Source organism: Rhinatrema bivittatum, chromosome 4 (genome assembly GCF_901001135.1).
Source record: "Rhinatrema bivittatum chromosome 4, aRhiBiv1.1, whole genome shotgun sequence".
Taxonomy (NCBI): Eukaryota; Metazoa; Chordata; class Amphibia; order Gymnophiona; family Rhinatrematidae; genus Rhinatrema; species Rhinatrema bivittatum.
In genome coordinates, this window is record NC_042618.1 from 100431518 (window position 1) to 100457480 (window position 25963).

General features: G+C 43.3%; 1 protein-coding gene across 4 annotated transcripts in view; it reads right to left on the reverse strand.

The window, feature by feature from the left end:
* The window catches only part of PLCB2 (phospholipase C beta 2), a 152553-nt gene that overhangs the window by 104123 nt on the left and 22467 nt on the right, over positions 1 to 25963 (reverse strand). For all 4 annotated transcript variants that reach the window (XM_029598517.1, XM_029598516.1, XM_029598518.1 and 1 more), the window contains exon 3: positions 737 to 805. In XM_029598517.1, the coding sequence (XP_029454377.1) occupies positions 737 to 805 (69 nt within the window). The remainder of the gene's footprint in view (positions 1 to 736; positions 806 to 25963) is intronic.

Sequence of the window (25963 nt, forward strand, 5' to 3'; positions counted from 1 at the left end):
CTAACGGGGTACCTGCTCCTCGGCGGCCTCTCTGCTTCTTTCAGGTCGCTATCAGGAACCAGTACTCACTCCTCGAGGGCCCATGTTCCCTGACTCGCTGCCTGTGTCCATCTCCTCTTCTACTTGGAAGAATTCGCTACAGACACCATCTGTGAGTACTACTACCATCTATTCCTCAGAGCTGTTTCCCTGGAACCATGTACTCGCTCCTCTAGGGCCTGCCTCCATTCCAGCGCCAGTGCCATCTCCTACTTGGAACTGCTGCATGAGTACTTGCCAACAAGTCTCTGCTCCCAGGGATCTGGTACTCGCTCCTTGAGGGCCAGCTCTCCCTATCTCGGGGCTTCTCCAAACTGGGGACTCTGTGAATGTCTTACTGTACTCATTCTCTCAGTTCTTTTCACTACAGCACTGCTACCGGAGGAGCCGCTGTCCCAGCGTCCTGAGGAATATTAGCCCAGCCAGGCTCCATCTTCTACTCACTACCGCCACTTCTGGTGGCTTCACAAACTGTCTAAATAAAGATAAAATCTGTGTTTGTGAGTCCAGAGCTGAGCCTGACCTGTGGCCCTCACGGGACTTCCCCTCGTGAGCGTGGTCAGCTGCCACAGTGTCCAAGGGTCCACCCAAACCTTACAAAACATAACACACTGTTTCTATGGTCATCACAAGAAATTCATATACGTGCTTACATGCTGCACCCAGAGCCATGAACCAGGAGTTTACTGACACCTACCTTGGGAATTTTGGCAAATTTTCCAAATCTGGTGTCCCGAATGCTGGTTAAGTCCAAAAATTCCATTTCCTGAAAAAGAACAAATTATTGAATACAAACAAAGTCTATCAACTGGGTGTCGAGGGTGGGATGCATGGGGGTCCTGATCACATTATGCTCTTTAATCATTCAGCTGGATGGTTGAGATGTTTAAGGGCATCCAACCAGTCCTAAAGTTTCAGCTGTGTCATGCACTTTCAAATGCATTTGAAGCCAAGGATATTCCCTACAGACATTTATGTTACAAACTGGTATTATCACATGCAAACAAAAATCAATAATGAAGTAGAAATGTGTGCAATTCATTTTAATTATATTTTATGATGACCTCCAAGAGAAATGGTTTATAATACCAGGAGAAAAGACTGTGCCCCATAGGTATGGTTTAAAAGTAGCAGGGCCACACATTCAGTTAACTTTGATCTGGTGACACAGTGATCGTCTGTTTCTCTGACTAAGGGGGATCATTTGCTAAATTGTGGTAAAGCTTCGCCATGCAGTAAATGTGTTATCATAAGGATAATGTTTGGAATTACAAATTCTGCATATTATCCACCCCCCTCAAAATATGGTGCAATGCAGGTATCAAAAAAAAAAGCAGAGTCACATGTGCATGCAAATGCATAGAAATTAGTTCATTAATATGGTAATAAAATAACAAGGCTTGCCATGAAGTCCGCAAACCATGTAATTTTATAGAGGGTTAGCTACACTGCAAGAAGCGAAGCTAACTTTCTCTGGGAGCATCAAGGTGCTGCGACACGATCCGATGCTCCTGGGATGCTTCTTAAAAGGCCCAAATAGCCTCAGACTCCACCCCCTTTTTCGGTCTGTTGTGTAGAAGAAACCCCTCTGCACATACTTTGAGTCATTGGTGGTGCCCAGAATTCCCCCTACGGCTCCGGGTCCTGCCAAGCCATTTTCACTGACCGGTCTCAGATGGACCTTTGCCCCATCACATGATAAAAAGATTGCGTGGTGCCTCCATGCTGTGGTATTTTTCCCGGTGTTAATACCATGGGATTCACAAATCTGTAGTACTTGGTATTCCCCTCTGTGGAAAATATAGTGGTTAGTAAATGACCACCTAAGCCAAGCAGTTCTTCCATTCCAGTGTTTCCCAGAATCAGTAGGTAAGTATTTGCCAGCAGAGGCATTGCTAGATACTTAAAAGACTCAGGGAGTAGGACCACGGGACACTCTCTGATTCATTCTCACCCCTAGTCATCTCCTTGCACGCTCTCCCCTCTCTGGGTCACTATCATACATGCTCTCCCAGCACCCTTTATGGCTCTCATATACCAACTTACCTCCCCCGCACGCACACACACACAGGCACACACGCACCAATCATCCCTATTTCCCTCTCTTAAACTCTTCTTCCTCCCAATCTCTGGATCTGGCTTTCTGTCACACCTTCCTCCTCCATCACACAACATCTGGTTCTCTCTCACCTCCCCCCTCCCATCACCACTCTGGATCCCGCCCCCCCCCCCCCCCCAATCACCACCTCTGTCCTGCCCCATCCCCACCTATTTCTGGTTCTCTTCACCTCCATCACCACCTCTAGCTTTCTTTCACACAGAACTCCCCCCCTCCGGCTCTCTCTTCTGTGCCATTAACACCAGCTCTTTTATACCCCCTCCTCTTGTACTGTGCTCCTGCACCCCACACACACACACACACACACATACACACATCTCCTCCTCCCACATGATTCTCCTGCACCCCATAGCCTGGCTCTCTTTCATCACCTCAGATAACCCAAGTCTGCATTGCTGATTTCAGAAAGATGGGGGAGGATATTGCATTCACCTCCCCTTCCCATGCTCTTCTCAGCATTCAGCCCTCTCCTCATTTCCCCCAACATTTCCCCTCTCCCACTACTCCCCTCTCATAGCACCAGCATTCATCATTTCTTCATCTCACCCCCTTTTAGCATTGACTTCCTCTCCCTCCCATCATTCATTTACAGCTCCTTGATTGTGCTCTAGGATGCCTCTTCTGCGCTCAGATGAATCCTGGGCCCTGGAATCACAAACTTTGGCTGTGACTATAACTGGTCTAGCTTCTCCCCACCTGCTGAAAGAAGGGGACAGGGTGGAGGGAATGAGCCTAGAGCATACAATCTGCTCCTGTTTCTCCCCATCTACTGCCCACAGGGTTTGCTCAGAATCACCCCCCCCCCTCCTTCTGGGTGGACAGGAAGAGAAGGGGTGAGTTTGGAGCAGAGAAGAATACAATTAAAGGCACATTTTAAAAGCCCTGAGTGTGCCAAAATCAGGACATATGTGCACAAGTTGGGCCGGCGCGTGCAAAGAAGATTTTAAAAGCTGCCCGAGGATGCATGTATCTTCCATTGTGCGCACAAGTAAAAAGTTTCTTAAAAGGGGAGGAGTGTGGGCGTGGTCTGGGTGGAGTGTAGGTGTGGTCTGGGCAGAGTATGGATGTGTTATGGGCGGCGTGCGGGCATGGACTGGGTGGAGTGTGGATGTGGTATGGGCGGCATGTGGGTGTGTTATGGGCGGAGTGTGGGTGTGGACTGGGTGGAGTATGGGTGTGTTATGGGCGGAGTGTGGGTGTGGACTGGGTGGAGTGTGGGTGTGGTCAGGGTGGACTGTGGGTGTGGTCAGGGTGGAGTGTGGGTGTGTTGTGGGTGGAGTCTGGGTGTGTTGTGGGTGGAGTCTGGGTGTGGACTGGGTGGAGTGCGTGTGTGTTGTGGGTGGAGTGTGGGTGTGGACTGGGTGGAGTGTGGGTGTGTTGTGGGTGGAGTGTGGGTGTGGACTGGGTGGAGTGTGGGTGTGTTGTGGGTGGAGTGTGGGTGTGGACTGGGTGGAGTGTGGGTGTGGTCAGGGTGGAGTGTGGGTGTGGTCAGGGCGGAGTGTGGGTATGTCTGGGCCTGGCCAAGAGAGGTGCACATAAATACTTACATGTCCTTGTGCGTGCCGGGGTCCCAGTCACATAAATTTACTTCTGCTATGAATGGCATGTAAGTAGTAGAACAACAAAATATAGGCAAGGTGGTGGGATTTTAAGGGTTGGGACTAACGGGGGGCAGGGTGGCTATTAAATTAGGGGGGTTGCAACTCCTATCCCTAAACTGGGTGAACTTTAAACAAACTGGGAAAATGGGAAACAGCGTCAGCTCTCATCCCTTATAAAATTCCCCCACTTACGCGGTAGAAACGGCATTTGTGTGCACATGCGCGCATCCATTTAAAATTGAGCGCACGTGTACGTGCGTCCAGGCTATTTTATAACATGCGCACATATTCGTGTGCATGTTATAAAATGGATGCGTCTCTGAATGCGAGCCGGCAAATGCATGCACATGTGCGCCTGTTTAAAAGTTGCCATCCCTCTCGGCTCCCTTTCCTAGCCCTTACCTTCTTGTTCCCTACAGAGAAGTAAACAGAACAGCCATTTGAGATTGGGGCACTGTTTAATAGTTTTGGGGCAAGAACCCTGTGTGTCTATGGCTAGGAATGCCCCTCTTTGCCAGAATTATTATGAGGACCTAATTTAAATCTGCTTGCTGGTCCTTCTCAGACTTTCCCAGTTTTCAGTACGGAAAGTGAGCTCTCTCACTGGATAAGGAGCAGGGATGAGGATATAGAAATGAGCAGAAACAGAGCTAGAAGCAGGGCAGTCCCAGACCTTAGCAGGACTGAACAGGAAAAGTTCTCAAATAAATAAAACATTCAACACTTACAGAAAAATGGCAGCTCCTGGAAAAGTGTGTGCACTAATAGTCTTGCTAAAGGAAATAAAGCTCCAGGTCTAGAGGCAGTCACGGAAGAGGCTGAGTTGGATATGGTGGCAGTCACAGAGATGTTCTACATGGATACCCATAACTGGGATATAGTTATACCAAACTAGAATCTATTCAGGAAGGACAGGTTAGGAAGAAAGGGAGGAGAAGTGGTGATATATATATAAATATATATATATATATATATATATATATATATATATATATATATATATATATAAAATAGCAAAGCAACAGAACATCAGGGCTTACGAGGTAATTTGGAAAGAAGGAGTGCAATATCCATTTATATTAGTGTTATTTACCGATCTCTGTCGCAGGCAGAAGTAATGGATAGAGATTTCACTAAAGACATACACAAAATTGCTTTGTCAGGGGAGGTGCTATTGCCAAGTGATGTCCCAGTTGCAATGTCAGCTAGAAGTCTGGAGATCCTAGTTTGTCTGCAGGAAGAATTGTTCCGGCAACTGGTAACAGAACTGACATGAACCTGGAAGAGTGTTTCTAATGTCATTGTTAGGGATCACCTGGGATGGTGTGATTCAGTATTAGAGCACAAGCAGTGATGGTTCATTCAAAGGTGAGGTTCTTGGACGTCAGGAAAACTAACTTTGTTAAGATGGAGAGAAGCACCTCAAGGAGTCATTAACCGGAAGGAATATGCTAGGGCAAATAGAAGAGCAAGAAACAAAACTAAAAGAAGATACTGCAAAGGTAATAAACCTTTTTGAGAGGAAAGTAAATAAAGGTAAGAGAAAAAAAGAGTCCACTGTGGTTTTCTAAAGAAATGGCTGAAAAGGTAAGGGACAAAAAGGTCAGCATTCATAAACTACAAGAGATTACAGAAAGATGAAGACGGGCAACAATATTTGGAAAAGCTAAGAGAGGCTGGGAAAGCAGTCAGGAGAGTGAAGGTGTATACGGAAGAAAAATATAGATGATAGAGTAAAGGAGGGGGACAAGGCATTTTTTAGCTATATTAGTGACAAGAGGATATGAAAAAGAGGAATCGTAAGTGTCAAGAAACCCTTGAGCTGAGACATGGACATAATGATGAGGAGCACAGTTGGCATATGCCTGCCACAGTCAGACTAGGAAGCAGATAAGGTTAGCTTATTCTTCGCTGTACCTTTATGGCGAACAGTCCAAGTCAAGAAGAAGGTAAAGCAAGCTCAAGAAAGAGGAATCACAATATCCACAAACTCACTAGATCCAAGAAACAAGGCACAGGATTACAGGGCAAACAAGGTGTGATGCAAAGCTCTAGGAACTCAGCAGACAAGTAGAACAGCAGAGCAACCATGGAATAAGTAATCACCATCAATCAATGAACAGGCAGGAAATACAGCCCAAAGGAAGGAAGAAGTGTCCTGGCTAATAAGGGCTGGCCCAATAATAACATTTTATGGGCTCTTCCAGATACTTGCGACCTGGATTGATCCCTGATGGAGACAGGATGCTGGGCTCGATGGCCCTTGGTCTTATGTTCTTATGATACACAGATAACAATGACTGGCTGCATAGCAATCTTCAGGAAGGCCAATAGTTCCAACTGGAAGCAGAGCTGGGACTATGGACTTTCCAAAAGCATCTCCGGATGAAGCAGTGGCTACTGGGATCTGGACTATTATTGGTATGGGATGGTATGGTGAGCTTATCAACATCTTCCAGCGCCAGGTCCCATCCTGGCAAAACTGTTTAATCAATATTTCTATTCATCACTACAAGGCAAATCTTAATTCTAGGGGTACACTACCAGCTTTTCTATCCCTTCTCAATTGTGGTTATTGAATACCAGATCAATGGATTCAGAATATTTCCTGATTTTGAACTTGATACTATGTCATAAATTGCAATGCATATGCCCTTATTTCCAAAACATGGATTAAGGAAGAAGAGATGATGTGCCTGGTTCAGGCATGCTTCTCAGGTTAAACCTTCTCCTAACCAGTCAGGTTTTCAGGAGATCCACCATGAATATGCATGCATTGCCTCCATTGAATGCAAATCCATCTCATGCATATTCATTGCCTGCTTGGTGTGTACCGAGGTCTATGGCATTACTGCTAGTTGAAGAGTTGTAAGCTATCTATATTATTGATTCACAATCCTCTTGATGCCTCAAATTTAGCCTTATTTCAGTCAATCAAATGAATATCTGAAGCAGTCCTAGGAATGGTTCTCTCAGGGTGTTAGGGAATTTCAATACCAAGGCTGAAAACCCCACAAAATCAGGAGACTGCAATTTTCTTATAGCAATGATTGATTTTAGTTTATGTCAGTGGGTTAGTTCTCCTGCCTATTTAGCAGGTCATACTCTTAACCTGATTTTCACATCAGACAAATCTCTGATTCTAGCAGACTCAAGCTGTCGTGGACTAACCACTATCTTGATTTTTTTTTCTTCCTTTGCTGGAATGCCACCAGTGGCGTGTGGTGACATTCAAGGGAGAGGATTCAGTAACTGCACAAGACTACCTCCCTCCCTCACAATCATCTGACATCATCACATTTCTTTACTTCCCTCCCCCTCAACATTTGGCCTGGCCAAGCCTGGGGAGAGTCCCTGACCCAAAGCAGTGCAGCTCCACACAGAATCCTGCTTTTCCACGTGGAAACAATGCAGCCAGAGCTGGTGCAAAAGTATTAGGTGCAAACATTATAGCCTTGCACCCTCCCCTCCCCCCACTCCCCCCACAAAAAGTTATGCATTTGGAATGGAGATAGTTAGGGTTAGGTTAGGGGTCGGGGTGGAGAGAGGAAGAGGTAGGAAGAGTAGGGTTAGGGATAGGAAAGTTCCCTCCCAGTCCACTCCTTAATTTCCTGAAAACAAAAAATAAACAAAATCCTTAACTGGAGCGGACTGGGAGGGAACCTGGGAAGGCCTGATTGGGTCGCCATGCGTAATTTACTAAAATTCACCCTCCCCCCGCGTGCGCTACCCGGTGCGCATGTGCGCGCGGCCAATGGATTTTATAACATGCGCATGCCGGTTATCCAGTCTTTTGCAGAGTGCAGCATGTATGATTATTAGGACTGTGCGCACATAGGGGTAGATTTTAAAAGGAGTGTGCGTGCGTCCATGTGCGAGCGGTTCTCGGCATACACGTGTTATAAAATCGGCACGCACCGGGAACCGCGTGCACATGGACGCATGCACGCTCCTTTTAAAATCTACCCCTATGTGCGCACATCCCTAATAATCATACATGTTGCACTCTGCAAAAGACTGGATAACCTTGATTTCACTGCATGTTTTATTTGTTTATTTTTAAACCACTGAGATAAAATATTTTCAAGCAACAAAAACAATGATGTAATGGAGTTCAGTATAAACAAGAGGTTACTAAATTGTGAGAGAGGGAGGAGAAATTAAGCACAATTTGACTTCTGTCAAGGAGGATCCTGCACATAGTGGGGCTGGTGCAATACAGTGCACTCAGCCGAGCGCACTGTATAACCCGCAGTCAGACGCTGGTTAAATAGGCGCTAATCCGCCTTCTAATGCAATAGGGAGATTAGCACCTATTTAATGCGTGTCTGACGTGGAGTGAACGAGATAGAGCTCATCACATGCAAATGCATGTGAATGAGGCTATTACTCGTTCACTCCAATGCAAAAAAATTAATGTGCGTCTCAGACGCACACTTATCGCTCAGCTATTAACGCCTGCCTGGAGCAGGCGTTAATAACTGAGCGCATTGAAAGAAGTACAGAAAAGCAGAAAAAAATGCTTTTTGTACTTCTTTTAAAAGTTAAGAAAACCCAAAAAACTCAGCCAACCACATTGAAGACCGACGCCGATATGCTTGCCGGCTGCGAGTTTATCAGCGTCGGTGTTCATAATCGGCAGACCGCCGGTACCTGCGGGGTCGCGTTAGCAAGGAGGTGCTAAGGTCCCGCACCCTAGTGCCTCCTTGCTAACACGACCCCCTAATTACAATATAGCATGGCGCCCCCCCCCCCCCCTTGCAGGCACTATGCGCGCGTTAAGAAAGTGGGCACTGACTTTTCAGTGCCCACTTTCCGTGCTTTTTTTTGCATTGGCCCCAGTATATGAAGAAAGGGTAGAGGGGAGGGGAGATTAAGAGTGAGATTCAAACTCCCATAGACAGTTTAAAAATAAACAGCCACCTCTGGCAAATTGAAAAAAGAGGGGAAGAAAGAAAAATGTTTTAACTGAACAAGCTACTGAAACCCAGCAGAATTTTAACCAGCAAAAAAGAAAAATTATATGCAGTTAAACTCAGTGGCTGGCTACCGAAGCACAGCTGAAATATTTTTTAAATTATTTCTTTATTAATTTTAAATTATATTTACAAAATAAACATGATAATATCCAAGAAAAAAAGAGGTAAACATTCCTTACATACTAAATGGAGCATAACCACACAAAATCCTTCCAGTCCTCATCTAGGAACCGCTACTAAAAAAGAAAAATTAACAGATATAAACCATCCGTCCTAACCATACCCACTGTCTCTTTTCAAGCTGTTTTATCCATAATAAAAGTTTCCAAGTGCAACGGGTCTACAAATATAAACTTATTACCCTGATACGTGTGCACATATTTCATTTTGAAGGCTCCCTAAATAATGTGGACTAGATCAAGTATTTTTGATATGATTTATTGTGTATTTTTGGATTGTTTTTCCTGTGATGTTCTTATTCTTTTCACTTATGTAAATAAAAAACTTAATAAACAGAAAATTAAAAAAAATATATATAAACTTATAACCCTAATATATATATAAACTTATAACCCTGATATTTGATCACACATTTGCATGAGAATTTTAAATCTTATGATGCCCCTAAAGCTTGGACCTGAGTTTTTAATTGGAGAAATTACTTCCTCCTCTCTAGAGACGTCAGGAAACACCTGAATTATTTGCCCACCAAATAGGGAATCTTTATATTTAAAATATTGTTGAAAGAAAGCCTCTTTATCACTAATCAAGGCAAAAGATACTGTAAAAGTAGATCTAGTAAAGATATTAACATAAGACAATTGTAAAAAAAGAGAAAGATCTGAGCTGGAGATAGGTGCCAGCACATATCTGGTCCCTTCCTTCCCATTTATTATTCTCTTCTTATCAGGAATAGAGTAAGAACGAGACAATAGGAACTTTTTCTCAGGCAATAACTGAAAAATTTCAGAGGCAAATTTCTTAAACAACTGTTTCCCAGAAATATCACAGAAACCATAGCTAACTTATGCCCACTTTTGTCAAAGAATATCAACCCTACTCAGAACAATAAACAACCGTGGTTCTCAAAGGAACTCCGCTCATTAAAACTAAGCCTGAGACAGAAAGAAAAGAAATGGCGGAACTCCCTCAACCCCCATTCTCTAGCCATATACAAAGCTGCACTCCACCACTACAGAACTGTGACACTACGAACTAAAAGAGATTTTTACGCCCACCGTATCCATGATATGATTTTCGATGCGAAGGCTCTCTTCTCTTATGTCTCGGATCTCACTAAAACTACCACCTCATCGATCCCTGATGACCTAGCCTAATCGAAAGCCATTTTCTTCCAGAACAAAATCTCCAACACTCTGGCTAGATTACCCTCTAGCCCTAATACTCCATCTTCGGATCCTCTCTACCGCCCTAATTCTGATGCGGTGTTGGACTCTTTCGAGCCCACTTACACTACAGAGGTTGAAACCCTGCTAAAAAAAATGAAACCCTCCACTCACGTGCTAGACCAAATTCCATCCAAACTACTGCTTCTAGTACCGGACTCCATCTCCAAATATCTAGCAGACATAATCAGCTGCTCTCTCTCACAAGGAATCTTCCCGGACACTCTCAAATTAGCCACCCTCAAACCTATACTTAAACTGAACCTGGACCCGGATGACCCCAACAATTATCGACCTATATCTAACCTGCTGTTCGTAGCCAAGATCATGGAGAAAGTGGTAAATAATCAACTATGAAATTACTTGGAAGAACATAAAATTCTCCACCCTTCACAATACGGATTCCGGAAAGAACATAGTACCGAATCCCTCCTCATCTCACTCTTACATCAGACATACTTGGGCCTTGACAAAAGACACTCCTTCCTGCTAGCACTCCTCAATATCTCCGCAGCGTCTGACACAGTAAACCACTCTACACTATTAAACCGACTATCAGACATAGGAATCACAGGATCCACCCTCAGATGATTTGACTCATTTCTCAGCAATAGAGGCTATAAGGTTAAAATCAATAACAGGGAATCTCCTCGCACCAATTCACCACTCGGAGTCCCCCAGGGCTCCTCTTTATCTCCCACTCTGTTTAATATCTACCTCCTCCCTCTCTGTCAACTACTCACGACACTAAAACTGAAGTTCTATATATACGCAGATGACGTTCAGATTTTGATCCCAATAACTGGCGGCTCTTTGGATTCAGCAGTCAAGCTATGGGATTCTCACTTGCAAACGATCAACCGTCACCTTACAGGTCTTAACTTGGTGTTTAATACTGCCAAGACAGAACTCCTGCTTATCACTCCAGAAGACAGTCAACACCAACAACAGCCGTGCGCTAACATCCAAATCTCCCATACTAGAGACCTCGGAGTCATTATTGACAGTCATCTGAGCTTAAAGAAGTTCATAAACCATACTACCAAGGAGTGCTTCTATAAATTACAGGTGCTCAAAAAACTCAAACCTCTTCTATACCACCATGACTTCCGAACTGTTCTCCAAGCCATCCTGTTCTCCAAGGTCGACTATTGCAATTCCATCCTGCAAGATCTGCCTGCCGCTACAATTAAACCCCTCCAATTGCTTCAAAACACGGTGGCAAGAATCCTGACAAACACTAATCGGAGAGAGCACATCATGCCTATACTAAAAGATCTGCACTGGCTCCCAGTCAACTTCAGAATTCTCCACAAATCACTCACTATGATTCACAAATGCATCTACCATCAGACCCCCCTTCACCTACTACATCTGCTCAAACTACACACTACGGCCAGACCTATAAGAGATGCTTATAAGGGATCCCTACATGTTCCCCCAAAGTGGTACACAGATTAAACATCAGAGACCGGGCATTTTCAACAGCAGGTCCCTCTATCTGGAACGCCTTGCCCCGGGACCTCCGGCAGGAAACCTGCCTCCTGACCTTTAAAAAGAAACTCAAGACATGGCTGTTCGGTCAAGCCTTTCCCTGCTCCTAGTCCAATACATCCGTCACAGAACTTAATCCACTGTTTCTCTCCGTTTTACATAAACTAGCAATAAGTCACATAAACATGTCATAATTCTAGAGGTAAATTTAGAGGTTGGCTCTCCTAGCCTTCCCCACACTCTCTGTAAATAGTTTTCTACTATTGTATCTCCCCCTTCTCCTTTTCCAATTCCCAGTTGCTCACCCCTTGTTATAATGTAACTTTATGCTTCTACTAATTTCCGTCTCATATAATTTTGGTTTTGGCTCTGTTACCGTTAAAAGCTTTGTTCTATGTAAACCGTTTTGATTTGATTTGTATCTAGAAAGTCGGTATAAAAAAGCCTTACATAAATAAATAAATAAATCTCATCCAGCTTTTGCCTCCATGCTGCTGTGTCTTCTCCTGGGGCTCCTGCCTCCATGATTCTGTGTCTTCTCCTGGTCCTCGGCCTCCATACTGTGTTCTTTGGTCCTGGTCCTGCTGCCTTCTTGTTGAACTTTGCTGCCTTGGCCCTTAGGCTGTCCCCTTTGAGTACACTCTCTCAACATGGACTGTCTGGGGCTTTCACTTGAACTCTGCTGCCTTGGCCCTAAGGCTGTCCACCTTTGAGTGCATTCTTTCAACATGGACTGTCTGTTGCCTTTACCTGAACTCTGCTGCCTTGGCACTTAGGCTATCCCCCTTTGAGTACACTCTTTCAACATGGACTGTTTGGGGCTTTTTTGTTGAACTCTGCTGTCTTGGCCCTTAGGCAATCCCCCTTTGAGTGTACTCTTTCAACATGGATTATCTGGGGCCTTCTTGTTGAATTCTGCTGCCTTGGCCCTTAGGCTGCCCCCTTTGAGTGTACTCTTTCAACATGAACTGTCTGGGCATTTTTCTTGCCAACACATAGTTGTGCTGTTATCAGCTGTAACCTTAAAGCTGTACTGTAGGTATTGGGGTGCCATTTCCGCTTTGTATGTTCTTTGCTGTAATCATGATTGTGGAAAAGGATAAGGTGGTAAGATTGTATATGTCATGTTGCCATTTGCAACAATATATGTACAGGTCTACACTCATTTCAGTTACAATGTCATATGCAATTAGATATCTTGTCCTTGCAGAATGTGATTACCAAAGATGTTGATTTATTTTCAATCTGTTGATGATATTTCTTGTATAAAAAGTGGTCACAGGTTGGAAAAAACACTTTCTGGTTGTCTGTTTTCATTGTGTGGTTTTTGTCTTAAGGATCCACATGACCTTGCATGCTAGAGTGCCACTGGCCATTCCAACTAGGCACTTTTATGACAGGCAAGACCATATGGCCTAGGGCATACAACCAAAAGCTTATATGCTCTCAAGGAAGACAGCAAGAGCTAAATAGGAAGCCCTTTACTATGGAGCTTCACAATTGGCTCTAGTTGCCTTCTCCAGAGAGCATACTCTTAGCTAACTCTTGGGCACATGAGCATGTATGTGAGATGGATAATAGCTAGCTAGTGTTTACCTCTATATGTAGTCTGGTGGAATAGGTGTAGAAATGCTTGGGTAGAGGTGCTGTAGCTATGTCTTCACTCTATTGGTGACCAATAGTTTGTATAGCAATGTGAAGATCATAGTGCACTAAGAGCGAACAGGTATTATACAGATCCACAGGCCAGGCCAATAAGGGGTGGCTGCCAGTCTGTGGAGATGGGCCTGGTCCCAAGCAACAGCAGGCCTCATAGCTATCTGCTCTTGGGCTGCGAGGATTCTTTAGCCTACACAACTCTCTCACACCTCCTCAGTTGTCACACAGCTGCCCACATGGTATTCCAGCAGCCTGCAGATAGACAGAGATTCATAATGCAAAGGTTGCACAGTGGCAAGCGATGTGGCAAAAGTCTGCAGCTAAACCTGTCCCCTAGAATCAACAGCAGAAATGTGTCACCACTTCTATGTATACACACAAAACATATCAAGCTACCTATGGCAGAATATTTCTAGGCCTAACCTGCCAGCATATACATATGGCAGAATAAATCTCAAATGATGTGGCCTGCTGTAGCATCCTCTCCAGGTACTAGGTGGAAGAGTCTTAGGGTCCGGAGGGGTGGGGGAATGGAAGGTGTACACTACAGGTAGATATCTACTCATCCAGAAATGTGACACACCATATCTGAGGTCTGATGCTGGCAAGATTCAGAACCCCACCCCCCCTCGATGTAAGGAATAAACAGTGTGAGCCCTAGGTGGAATGTTATTTGACTAAGCGTGAGTCCATTTTCTCCCCATCCGATACAGTCAAATCTCTGGGGCACACCTTGTAAAGAGTGGAAGCCCAGGATCACTTGTGTCCAAAGCCAGTGTGTGCAAAATGGATGCACACACACTGCCTGCTCTGGGATATACAGAGGTATGGTAAGAGAGGGAACAACGAGGCCAATATCACCCTCAGACACAGATCTAGACAGAAGATAACAAGCACGTCACTCACCCAGACGCACACAATTGCATATATCTGTTGGCCCATAGATGGGTACAAACTACCTCCAGCACTTTGTCCACCTACATATGGCCAATGTGTATGTTCTTGGCCTGTTCGTAATGAACCATCATTGATGTCTATGTCAGCCTGGTCCCTATATGCTAATGAGAGAGTCAGAGTCCTAACTACGGACAGAAGATTATCTGCACCTGCTGGCATGACACACATCTGTGAGAAGCATAAATGATAAGCACTTTGTCAGAGGTACTGACATGGTCCCCTTAAGCCCTCAGTTGGTACAAAATGGTTGTCTTGCAAGAGACCAACAGAGAAAGTGCATAAGCCATCAAGCCAATCACGTGAGACTTCTGGGAGCAGTTGGCCTATATATTTAGCACACTGACAGTTTTCAGAATGAGGCAGGTTGTAGGCTCCTGAGGTCATCAGCTGACAAGACCTTCTCTAGCCCTTATGTAATACACAGGGCTGATGATTGAGAGTCTATCAGCACACCTGCCTTGATAACCACAAAAAACACATGAGACACAGCTTATAGGACAGCAGCTCTTTCATCTTGGCCACAAGTCATGGCAGTTATGTGGAGCAGCAAGGACCTACAACCATAAAACACTTGAAAGGTGGTTATTCACTTTGGAAACTGACCATTCTGCAAGCTGTTTGCTTCAGCAGTCCTCATCCTATGTGCTTTAAGGGTGGCCACAGACAGCATAGGAGCGTAACTGATACTAGCTATTGCAAAAAAACAAACTACTCTGCATATTTTCTAGGTACATGCATACAGCAGCACCATATGACTAGCCCCAAGCTAGATGGGCCAAGGGCCTTGCAGCACCGTGACATCTCCATATGTGATGTATCAGGCATAGAAAATAGCTCCTAACACACCTTTGCGGTGGGTTCAATGAGGTGAACCTTTTCTTAGGAGACATCTGGGTGCTAACAGAGTCATTAGAAAGGAGCCTCTTGACTTTGACATTTCTGAGGTGACTTTCAAATACAAGTGAAGTCATGACACCATCTGCTAACCACATAACCTTCAGGCATGCCCAGCAACGAGGCTCGTGGAGGAAAGATGCACTCCCTATATCTCCTCCACAATGGCTACCGATATGCCAAGCACTGCCATGGGCCCCGACCCTCTCCCTCCAGAGCGAGTGGCTCGGGCTCCAGTGCAGGGATTTCCCTTGGAGGGGTTGGAACTTTCCTTGCCTGTTCTTGCAGTTGTTGTTCTTGTTGTCTGTAGCGAGCATCCTGAAGCAGCCAGTATCTCCCAACAAGTAAATTTACCACAAACATAATAGGTTTAGGAGGACAGGCCATGTAGGAAAAGGTGTTTTTATTGTCCCAGGAGGGTGAGGTAGATATATCTGATAGATTGCCTCATTTTATTGTGCAAGATAATAGCCGTGATCCGCGATAATGGATGTGGTTGCACGACAAAAACTTTTTCCACTCTTTCACAACAAAAAAAGGTGTCGTTATTTCTGACATTAAATCCCACGTTATTGTGCTTTAATCTATTGCAGAATGCGGTAGGAAACTCTAATTTGCATTTAATCCTCCCACTTGCATACTCAAATTAAAATCTGCATGCTAGTTTGTGTTGCGATATTTATCACATGCGCAATGCACGTTAGATGACATTTAATGCACATTAGGGCCCTAATGCATTTTGGTAAATGTCTCGGTTATTATGTTGATGAGAGAAGACTCTTAAGCATGATATGGTTTTCTAGGAGATTTTGTAAGTCTAAATATTATGCAAGATACGGTGCACCATGGTGAGCAAGGCCAAACAGTTCAAAATATAGAATGAATCTAAAGGGTGTTAAACTGGGCCCAGCTGCTTCCATTCCAACAGTTTTAATCCAATGGGGAATTTACACATACTGAAGAGAAACAGGTCTATAATTTTGTAAAAAGCCTCAAGCATTATTATAGATAAAATTAAAATACATTAAGGGTTGTACCCCAAATGATTTAAATATGTATGCAATAACCTGTCTAATTACCATACCTACAACTGTTTTTCTAAGTTCCTATTTTTATCTGTAATTGCACTTTTCATGTTTTGCATCTCACATTAACACACTGGCTCATTTCGTACAGGCAGCTTCATATTTCAATGACTCTTTGCAAAAAGTATTTATTTTCATTATAATCTCTGATGGCATCTTATCTTTCCCAGCTTATCTATCTGCTTCTTTTTTAAGTTTGCTGTAGGCACATGAATGCTGATAATATCCCCTCTTCCGCCTTGTGCAGGACATGCATAGCTCATGCTTGCAAGAGCTCTAAAGTCTGCAAGAAGAAGATTCCATCCCCTGGCCTGGATGGCTTCCTCTTCTTCAACTGTACTGGTTCCAGTACCAAGATGTTTTTGCAACAAACCAATATTGGAATAACATTGACTCTTAAATCAGCATTCTCTTGCATTTCCCATATTTCAAATGTCACAATTTCATGACAATCATTTATAAATGGAGTGTCCTTGGGAACCCCAAGAGATCCTATATATTCTTGCTTCTTAACAGACAAAAGAAAATTAAAAGTTTCAATGTTAGAATTTGACTATGGATTGATTATATAATTTATGGAAGCCCCAGTGGGATCCCTACTAAAATGTGGCTTTGTAGAAAAGCTATGCATTTAAAGAAGGAGTGAGGAGCATACCATCTATGCCATAGCACCCCCATGTGAAGCTACTGCAGTGGTTGTTTCCTATGCACATATAAAATCAAGACCCTTAGAGGAATTATGGATTTTTGAGTTGAAAGTCTAAGGGCGAAGAGTGTTTCTTTTTAGTTCCTTTTTTTCTAGAGGAATCATAGGCTCAATTCAGTGAGACATAGATTTGTGGAAATTTAAGAGACATTCTGATTGATTTAACCTTTTGAGGTTAGAGAAGATTCTTTATTTTGGATCTTCAGTTGAAAGGCCGTTTTTTCATGCTTCCTTTCATGTTTTTGTTTGGGACGTTATTTCCCATCTGATTTGCTCAGCCCAAAAGACAGACAGTGCCCATATAGCAAAAATCTTGGAGAAAGTGAGGATATTCAACCAGTATCCGCAGGAAGCAGGAGAGAGAAGAAGTTGCAGCCACAAGGTGCTTACATATAGCCTATACCCATCTTGTATACACCAGAGAGTCAAGGAGGTACCTAAATGGTACAAAAGAGAAAACAAACAAGTGGAAGGAAAGGAAAGGATGAAATCAGAGCTTAAGAGTTATTTAGGAATCATTTACAGGGAACTCTAAACTGGACTATCCATTGACTAATAAAACAAGAGGATAGGTTGTCTAAAAAAGCCGTTTAGGCAATAATGTAGATTAGACACCAAGGAAATGTCCAAGTTAAATCTTTATTTAAGAGCAGACGTATATTTTGTGCTTGTGCCCGACTCAGGCCGAGTTTCGCCCCACCAGGGGCTGCCTCAGGGGCTAAAAATGACAAATAAATAAACAAACAACATGAATAATATCGGACATACATAAATCAAATTAAATTATAGTTTAAAATCATACAATATCTAAAAAAAGGTAACACATGAATAAACAGAAACAATTAAAATCACAGACAACACAGTACAAAACATATGTAATTGTTTCTATTTATTCATGTGTTACCTTTTTTTAGATATTGTATGATTTTAAACTATAATTTAATTTGATTTATGTATGTCCGATATTATTCATGTTGTTTGTTTATTTATTTGTCATTTTTAGCCCCTGAGGCAGCCCCTGGTGGGGCAAAACTCGGCCTGAGTCGGGCACAAGCACAAAATATACGTCTGCTCTTAAATAAGGACTATCCATTGTACAGATTCTCTATAGCCCCTAAATTCCAGTTGGAATAACTGGTGGAGGACCTAAATTTCAGAAAGGAATAAGGGAGTCCCCAGTAACAGAAAGGAGGGACCACAGTTGCTGATTCAAGTTTTTATTTCTGGAATGTGGATTTTTTAAAACTATTTATTTATATTTTAAAAATAAGAACATAAGAACATAAGAAATTGCCATGCTGGGTCAGACCAAGGGTCCATCAAGCCCAGCATCCTGTTTCCAACAGAGGCCAAACCAGGCCACAAGAACCTGGCAATTACCCAAACACCTAGAAGATCCCATGCTACTGATGCAATTAATAGCAGTGACTATTCCCTAAGTAAACTTGATTAATAGCAGTTAATGGACTTCTCTTCCAAGAACTTATCCAAACCTTTTTTGAACCCAGCTACACTAACTGCACTAACCACATCCTCTGGCAACAAATTCCAGAGCTTTATTGTGCGTTGAGTGAAAAATAATTTTCTCCGATTAGTCTTAAATGTGCTACTTGCTAACTTCATGGAATGCCCCCTAGTCCTTCTATTATTCGAAAGTGTAAATAACCGAGTCACATCTACTCGTTCAAGACCTCTCATGATCTTAAAGACCTCTATGATATCCCCCCTCAGCCGTCTCTTCTCCAAGCTGAACAGCCCTAACCTCTTCAGCCTTTCCTCATAGGGGAGCTGTTCCATCCCCTTTATCATTTTGGTTGCCCTTCTCTGTACCTTCTCCATTGCAACATACAAGCATAACTTGTAAAGCAAAATAAGCCATATATGCAACAAAAACAGCAAATAGTGAATAATATAAAGGAAAAATAAATTTAACAATGCTGGCTTAAGCAGTCCCAAAATAAGGAAGGAAAGGATCAGAAACAAGGGAGTAGAAATAGTGAAAATTATTGCAAAGGAAAACGACTTTACGTTGGAACACAAATCAAGAATCTTTCTGGTTCTTTTAAATGCTCTTACGTGTTGGGTCCTGTAGGATATCCTCCCCCAACACAGAATCACTGAACGGAGCTTAAAGAGAGTGACTTAGCCCTAATATTTTTTGTGACTGACCCCATGAATCTTAGAAGTCCATCTACACTAAAATGCAAATAATAACTTTATCCTTCGCCAACCCCTATTCAAGAAACAGCATTAGGTTCTCCATAACTAGACATCCTCAAATCTAAGAAAAACCGGAGCTGAGTGTTACGTGCTCCGCCTGCAGCTGTCCCACGCATGAGACCGCTCACCTGCATAGTTCCTCAGCGGGTCCCGGGACAACCTCCCTCGCGGTAGTTGCTAGCCCAGCTAGGCCCTGGCATCCCGCGGCAGCAGTCACCGGGCCTTCCACTGCGCGCCAAGCCTCACGCCAAGGTTCGGCGTTTCCTACCATGCTAGCCATGCCCCTACGCGCTCATGCGCGTGGACTGCCCGGACACTTGTAGGGCCGAGGGCGTGTCTTGGTTCCGCGGTGCACCCTGATTGATCTAACAATATAAGGAAGTTCCTGTCTCTACTTCCTTGCCTTGGCAATTGGGTTGGCTTGTATGCTAGATTGTCTCTGCACTTTTTCCTGCTTGTTCCTAGTCTCGTTCCAGGATCCTTCTGTTCCAGTTCCGTTCCTGATTTGTTCCTGCATCCTCGTTCCTGAGTCCTGCCTGTTCCTGTCTGTCTGTCTACTCAGGTAGTACCCTCGGACTGACTTTCTGGTACTGACCTCAGCTTGCTCCTGACCTGCCTGCCTGCTACCTGTTTACGACCTTAGCTAGTTCCTGACCTACCTGTCTGTCTGCTGCCTGCCTCAAGACCTCAGCCTGCTCCAGACCCGCTCGCCTGTCTACCGCCTGCCTCAAGACCTCAGCCTGCTCCAGACCCGCTCGCCTGCCTGCCGCCTGCCTCAAGACCTCTGCTTGCCTCTGACTTCATCTGACCTCCGGTATCTGACCCTTGCTTCGTTGACCACTCCTCGGACTGACTTATGGACATTGACCTTTCACCTGCCTGACCTCATTCCCAGATTCTGGCTCTGTTCCTCACCTTGTCATCATCAACTCTGTTCTGGTTCTCCCTGCTCCAGCTCGAACCCGACCACGCTCCTTCTGTGTCTGTGGGCACACCGGACTTCCATTCTCCCAGGAGACTCTGTGAGGCCTGCCTAAGTCCAAGCAGCCTGGGTCCCTAGGGGCTCCTCCTGGGGGGACCTCGGGCTTCCAGTGGTGAAGCTCTACCTAGCCTCTGTCTCCTCCAGTGCTCCGCCCCCTGGGGCCAGTTACCTCCTGTTCTCTTTCAGGAGCCATTCCACCTTTGCCCCAGGACAAGGGTCCACCCCCGAGCGCAACACTGAGAAGGCTCAAAAAATATGTATCTTTCTGAGGCAGAGAAAATTAACATTTGCATGGAAATCGCAGTATAAAACGTACACCCAAACCAATTAGTTCATTGTGCATAGCTAGAAATGTTTTTCTTCTCACGTGGGTCAATTTGGAAAAATCAGGAAATACCCAAAGTTTAAAACCCATAGAAGGCAATTAAGCTGCATGAAAAAAAGTTTAAGAACCAAATCGTGCTCAGTAATTGAAGCAAAAGAAACCAGTAAAATGAGCCTATGTTCTTCATCTACCACTGTTAATTCCAAGAGAGCAGAGATATCCAAATCCACAGGACCTGATGCACCCAATCGATTTGGGTCATTAATGGTAGGAGAGGTTCTTGTGGGAAGGTAATATGCTTTAACGATAGTAGGAGAAATTTCATTTGACATTCACAGAACCTCTGGCATATATGATTTGAATAGTTCTGAAGGAGAGATCATAGGAACGATAGGAAAATTAACAACACGTAAATTCAATGCCCTGAAAGAATTTTCCAAGTTTTCAATCCTCCGAGAGTCCTCCATGCTGTCCTGAAGTAAGGAAACCCTGGACCTTGGAAAAATTATCAGTGGCTAACTTAAGATCCTGGATGTCTTTAGTATGAGAAGAAACAACAGCCTCTTGCAATTGAATACTAGAAAGTATATTATTAGTAGAAATAGTTATAGAGGCTAAAAACTTTTCCATAGATGAAAGGCGTGACCAAATGCTGTCCATAGTAATGGGAGAAGATTTGACACTGTATATTACCGATGGTAGCAGCGTCAACAGGCTCTGAGAGGCAGGTATAGTGACAAATCCTGCAGAGAAGCTCTCACCCGCCAGGGGAACTTCCACAGAGACCACTGCCGCTGTAACTGCATTACCCTGACTTCCCTTTGCCGCCATACTCAGCGTCTGTGGCCCCCTTATGAGTCCACCCGGGTCAGTTCCAATGAACCCAGATTACACCATGCTGCCGTCGGCACAGCTGAAGGAGGAGCAAGAGGAGATCGGCAGTCGGAGCTTGGGGACACCTCAGCGTCCTGTCCCAGTTGACGAATCACTCCCTCAATATCCCCAGCAATGGAAGCCTGCACAGAAATCGATGGAGAAAGTTGCAGGAACTCGGGGATAGCCGCCTGTCACAGGTGAGGTGGCTGAGGGAGAGGAGAGGGACTCCATTTCAGCTTCCCTCACCGTTTGATCATAGATCCATGAAGGAAAACATGTTAGGCAAGGAGAAACCTTGTAGCAAACAAGAGCTCCAAGCAGCACATCTGTTCAGGATGCCAGCTTGGTCCTTCTTGATTGTGGATTTATCAAAGGAAAAGTGTATTCTGTGCCAGATTCCTTTTGTTTCACAAGTGCTTCATTAACAACTTTATGTTGGAACACCAATCAAGAATCTCTCTGGTTCTTTTAAACGCACTTGAGGATATCCTGCCCCCAACACAGAATCACTGAACGGAGCTTAAAGACAGTGATTTAGCCCTAATGTTTTTTATAATTGACTTCATGAATCTTAAAAGTCCATATTCAGTCACTATAAGGGTTGCAGTGTTAGACAGATAAACTTCGCCAGCTAACTTTGGAGGGATATTCAGTGGTGCAGCCGCACTATTGAATATAGATGGCTATCTTAAAAATAGCCAGATACGTTTATCCAGCTAACTTTAGGCCAGCTCTATGACACAACCAGAGTTAGCTGGATATTTTAGTCAGCTAATTCTGGCTATCAGCCGGATAATCCAACTAATTTAAATCCTCCCAGAAATGCCTGGGAATGTCCCTATGTTATCCAGCTAGATTTCAGCCAGATAATGAGATATCCGGCTAAAGTTTAGCTGGATAAGTACCCAAAATATTCAAAAGTCAGCATTTAGCCAGCAACTTGTGAAGAATCCAGCTAAATGCCTCTGAATATGGACCTCTTAAAGTATTCTCTGAGTTACATTTATTAATAAATTTGCATTTCGCTCATGCCTGTTCATTTGTAGCTCAAGGCAATCAGATACAGAAGATATTTCCTTGCCCCCTGAGGGCTTGCAATCCAAGGGCTACATGTAATAGGCAGTTTTCTCATAGACACAGAATAAGAGACATCCTTAAGTACAACTGTCCCTAAATGTGTACCTTAAAAAATAATTAGGAATATAATTGCTTCTGAAAAAGAATTCAGTTGAGAAAGTTCATCATTAGCTCGCAAACTATAGACTCCAATGAAATGTCTATGTACATTAATCAACATTAAAAGACAGCCTTAAAGTAGTGTAGATCCCAGTTGAAACTCTTCTAACTCCAATTTTGGTATTGATCGCTCTGTTTTTCTGATGTACATTTCTTCATTTTGTTTAGAATTTTCATTTAATAATGAAAAGGGGGGCTGGAGTGACTTGATGGAGGTTGGGGTAGGAGCTCTTGGGAGCCCCTTTACAAACGCAATGAGAGTCGCATTGAGTGTGTCCATTTGAACAGAAATCTATGGCCCATCGCCTTTGATTTGGTTGTACTGCACAGCAGTGATGCATGGGAGATTGGAAGCAGAGAAAGAGGATGACTGGACCCTAAAGGGGTGACTCCTTGCTTATTTATTTATATTTATTTCATTTATATTCCACATATCAGCGCTTCCAAGCAGATTACATTCAGGTACTGTGGGTATTTCCCTGTCCCCAGAGGGCTCCCCAACTGAAAGGTGAATTTTAAAAAGCCTACACGTGCCAAAGCCAGGGAATATGCGCAGATGTTGCACCCACACGCGCTGCGCAGATTTTAAAAGGCACACGAGTACGCGCATATCTCCCGCTGCATGCACAAACATTTTTTTTTCTTAAAAAAAGGGGCAGGGCATGGGCGGAGCCTGGGCAGGGCACGTGCGTTACAGGAGTTTTGAATGAAACCAGCGCGTAAACACGCGCACAAGCGCACGCCAGGGTCCTCTACCGTTTAACTTTACTTCTGCTATGGATGGCGTATAAATTGTGAAATAAAAAAATCTAGACTAGTCAGCAGCAAGTTAGGAAGTCCTATCCTTTACCTGGGCGAACTAGGAACAAACTGGAGAAGTTGGTAACTGCATCGGCGAGCATATCTACTACAATTCCCCCACTTACGCGGTGGACGTGGCACTTGCATGCACATGCGTGCATCTGTATAAAATTGTGTGCACATGTATGCGCGTACAGCCTGTTTTATACTATGAGCACATGTACGCGCGTATGTTATAAAATGGCCGCATCCATTGGCACAAGGACTTTAGCATATTAAGAAAATTTTAAAAAATATACGGAGGTGGTTGGAAGTGAATGATTATACATACACGGTGCAGAGGCACTATTCTAACATATGAAACCTCCAACCTACCCCCCCCAAAAAAAATTTTTTAAAACATGCTAAAGATTTTTCCACACCCAAAAATATATTAGAGCCAGAGATTGCTGGTGAGTTTAAAATATAAATACTTCATGAAATTGTGTTTAAATTAAATTTGTGCTTAACATTACAGTGACAGGACGTTAATGTTCTGTCTAGGTTGATTGTATTTATAGCTCACTGTTCAGTGGTGGAGTTAATTTAAATAAAAAATTAGCCAGACAAACCCTTTTGAATATCGATCTCCATCTTTACAACAAAAATACATTTTTAGGATACAGTCCCACTTAGAGCAAAGGGAGGAAGCAGGGAAGCCCTGGGCACGCTACCTGGGAGCCCTGACAAAACCTGATCAGGTCCAGGTTATTTGTGGAAAGCCCATTTCCAACAGAATTCTAACAGGTCCTGGAGTAAGGGGTAATGGTGGTGGGGCCACGTGGCAAGAATGACCATAATGTAATCAAATTTGACATAATTACCAGAGGGATGACATTAAAGAAAACTACTGCAGTACTGTGTACCTTTAAAATGGAAGAGTATGATAACATGAAGAAATTACCAAAAAAATCTAAAAGGAGCAGTTAAAGGGTAAAAGCTTGCACGAGGAGAAGACATTGCTTAAAAATATCTTGGGAGCCCAGATAAAATATATTTCACGCATTACAAAAGGGTCAAATGAAGTCTAAATGACTTCCACCATGGTTAAATGGCGACGAGAAAGAGACAATTATAACCAAAAGAACATCTTTCAAAAAAATGGAAAGCAGATACAAATGAGGAAAACAGGAAAGAACATAACATGCTGGCAAGTTAGATGCAAAGCATTAACAAAGCAGGCCAAAAACGAATTGGAAAAGAAGCTTGTTGTAGAGGCAAAAACTACTAACAAAGACTTTTCCAAGTACATTTGAAGCAAGAAACTTGTCAGTCAATCAGCTGGGATGCTAGATGACTAAGGGGTAAAAGAGGAACTCAGACAACAAAATCATAGCAGAAAAACTTAATAAATTATTTGCTTCTATCTTTACTGAGGTGAATGTGGGGGAGATGCTCACACTAGAAACATTATTTGGTGGTGATGACTCAGAAAAACTGAAACAAATCACTATGAAACTGAAAGATGATGTTTGAAATATGACAACTTATGTCTAATGGTCAATAGCTTTATTCCATCTTCAAGCATGTTTGTAAGTTTTGCTTGTATCCATGAATGGTTTGATGTAAGCTGCTTAGGACTTTAGATAATGTGGCTTAGACATTTTAAATAAATAAAATTAAATGAAAATAGACTAAATTGACAAACTAAAGAGTAACAAATCACCTGGACTTGATGGTATTCACTCCAGCACATAGGTGTAGTTTGGTGGGAGGCATGATGAGGGGTAGTGCCCCATAAATGCTCCAAGTGCTAGTGCTGAATTGACCCACCCCTCTCCCTCCGACCACCACCAGTATGCCTTTCCTATTTCTTGCCCCCTAAAACTAAACAGGCAAATTAATTATATGCACAGCATTCTGAAAGAATATAAATGCAGACTTATTACAAGTAAACTGTACCCGATCACTAAAATCAACCACAGTACTCGAGGACCAAATGGTGGCCAATGTAACACTGATTTTAAAAAAGGGCTCCAGGGGTGATCCTGGAAACTATAGACCAGTGAGCCTGATGTCAATACTGGGCAAAATGGTAGAAGCTATTTTGAAACATAAACTTTCTAGTCATATGGTTAGACAAGGTCTAATGAGGAAGAGTCAATAAGGATTTAGCAAATGGAGTCTTGCTTTACCAGGTTTTTAGACTATGTTGAAGGTGTACATAACATGTGGATAAGGGTGAGCCAGTTTATATAGTTAGGGACCTTAGTTCTTACTTTTTATTTTATTTTGCCCTGGAATTTATCAGTGTTTATAATAATGAACAAAAATAGAAGATAAACATTGGAAAAAGTAAGGGAAAAATAAAACAACTGAAATGAAGGTCCCTACAAATACACTATATGATATAGTGTATTTGGATTTTCAGAAGGCATTTGACAAAGTTCCTCATGAGAGACTCTTCAAGAAATTAAACAGTCATGGGATAAGAGTCAGTGTCCTATTGCTGATTGGTAACTGGTTAAAAGATAAAAACAAAAAGGTAAATTTTAATACCCGTGTGCAGGTGTCCATGAGCATGCACACATGGTCGCGCCGATTT